The sequence below is a fragment of the Choloepus didactylus genome, chromosome 18 (genome assembly GCF_015220235.1).
Source record: "Choloepus didactylus isolate mChoDid1 chromosome 18, mChoDid1.pri, whole genome shotgun sequence".
NCBI classification, from domain to species: Eukaryota; Metazoa; Chordata; class Mammalia; order Pilosa; family Megalonychidae; genus Choloepus; species Choloepus didactylus.
In genome coordinates, this window is record NC_051324.1 from 46,659,822 (window position 1) to 46,662,179 (window position 2,358).

General features: G+C 36.3%; 1 protein-coding gene across 1 annotated transcript; it reads left to right on the forward strand.

Moving 5' to 3' along the window:
• Positions 1-692: 692 nt before the first annotated feature.
• LOC119514073 (ubiquitin-conjugating enzyme E2 B-like) lies at positions 693-1,180 on the forward strand. The gene has a single exon (XM_037809629.1). The coding sequence runs from the start codon at positions 709-711 to the stop codon at positions 1,165-1,167; it is 459 nt and encodes a 152-aa protein (XP_037665557.1). The 5' UTR covers positions 693-708; the 3' UTR covers positions 1,168-1,180.
• Positions 1,181-2,358: the final 1,178 nt, after the last annotated feature.

Here is a 2,358-nt window from a genome sequence, read left to right on the forward strand (position 1 = left end):
AAGTAGGTTGTTGGAATTTTGATTGGGATTGCATTGAATCTGTAGATGAGTTTGGGTAGAATTGACATCTTAATGACATTTAGCCTTCCTGTCCATGAACATGGAATATTTTTCCATCTTTTAAGGTCCCCTTCTATTTCTTTTAGTAGAGTTATGTAGTTTTCTTTGTATAGGTCTTTTACATCTTTGGTTAAGTTTATTCCTAGGTACTTGATTTTTTTAGTTGCTATTGAAAATGGTATCTTTTTCTTGAGTGTCTCTTCAGTTTGTTCATTTCTAGCATATAGAAACATTACTGACTTATGTGCATTAATCTTGTATTCCGCTACTTTGCTAAATTTGTTTATTAGCTCTAGTAGCTGTATTGTCGATATTTCAGGGTTTTCTAGATATAAGATCATATCATCTGCAAACAATGACACTTTTACTTCTTCTTTTCCAATTTGGATGCCTTTTATTTCTTTGTCTTGCCGGATTGCCCTGGCTAGCACTTCCAGCACAATGTTGAATAACAGTGGTGACAGCGGGCATCCTTGTCTTGTTCCTGATCTTAGAGGGAAGGCTTTCAGTCTCTCACCATTGAGTACTATGCTGGCTGTGGGTTTTTCATATATGCTCTTTATCATGTTGAGGAAGTTTCCTTCAATTCCTACCTTTTGAAGTGTTTTTATCAAAAACGGATGTTGGACCGTGGGGCAGCTGGGGAGCATGTCGACCCCGGCCAGGAGGAGGCTCATGTGGGATTTCAAGCAATTGCAAGAGGACCCACCTGTGGGTGTCAGTGGCGCACCATCTGAAAACAACATCATGCAGTGGAATGCAGTTATATTTGGACCAGAAGGGACACCCTTTGAAGATGGTACTTTTAAACTAGTAATAGAATTTTCTGAAGAATATCCAAATAAACCACCAACTGTTAGGTTTTTATCCAAAATGTTTCATCCAAATATGTATGCTGATGGTAGCATATGTTTAGATATCCTTCAGAACAGATGGAGTCCAACATATGATGTATCTTCTATCTTAACATCAATTCAGTCTCTGTTGGATGAACCAAATTCAAACAGTCCAGCCAATAGCCAGGCAGCACAGCTTTATCAGGAAAACAAGCGGGAATATGAAAAAAGAGTTTCGGCCATTGTTGAACAAAGCTGGAATGATTCATAATAGATAACTGGTCTGTTAATCTTTAAAAAAAAAAAAAAAAACGGATGTTGGATTTTGTCAAATGCTTTTCAGCATCTATTGAGATGATCAATTGATTTTTCCCTTTTGACTTGTTAATGTGTTGTAATACATTGATTGATTTTCTTATGTTGAACCATCCTTGCATACCTGGAATGAACCCCACTTGGTCATGGTGTATGATTTTTTTAATGTGTCTTTGGATTCGATTTGCAAGTATTTTGTTGAGGATTTTTGCATCTATATTCATTAGGGAGATTGGCCGGTAGTTTTCCTTTTTTGTAGCATCTTTGCCTGGTTTTGGTATTAGATTGATGTTAGCTTCATAAAATGAGTTAGGTAGTGTTCCATTTTCTTCAATGTTTTGAAAGAGTTTGAGTAAGATTGGTGTCAGTTCTTTCTGGAAAGTTTGGTAGAATTCCCCTGTGAAGCCATCTGGCCCTGGGCATTTATTTGTGGGAAGATTTTTGATGACTGATTGGATCTCTTTGCTTGTGATGGGTTGGTTGAGGTCTTCTATTTCTTCTCTGGTCAGTCTAGGTTGCTCATACGTTTCCAGGAAATTGTCCATTTCTTCTACATTCTCCAGTTTGTTGCCATACAGTTGTTCATAGTATCCTCTTATAATTTTTTTAATTTCTTCAGGATCTGCAGTTATGTCACCTTTTTCATTCATTATTTTGTTTATATGGGTCTTCTCTCTTTTTGATTTTGTCAGTCTAGCTAGGGGCTTGTCAATCTTGTTGATCTTCTCAAAGAAACAACTTTTGGTGATATTTATCCTCTCTATTGTTTTTTTGTTCTCTATGTCATTTATTTCTGCTTTAATCCTTGTTATTTCTTTTCTTCTACTTGGTTTAGGATTGGTTTGCTGTTCATTTTCTAGCTTCTTGAGTTGATACGTTAGTTCTTTGATTTTGGCTCTTTCTTCCTTTTTAATATATGCGTTTAGTGCTATAAATTTCCCCCTTAGCACTGCTTTTGCTGCATCCCATAGGTTTTGGTATGTTGTGTTCTCATTTTCATTCGTCTCTATATATTTAGCAATTTCTCTTGCTATTTCTTCTTTAACCCACTGATTGTTTAGGAGTGTGTTGTTTAACCTCCAGGTATTTGTGAATTTTCTAAGTCTCTGATGGTTATTGACTTCTAATTGTATTCCATTGTGGTCAG

What these genes read in the sequence shown, in the direction of transcription:
- LOC119514073 (XM_037809629.1), top strand. Translation starts at nt 709, where the DNA reads ATGTCGACCCCGGCCAGGAGGAGGCTCATGTGGGATTTCAAGCAATTG.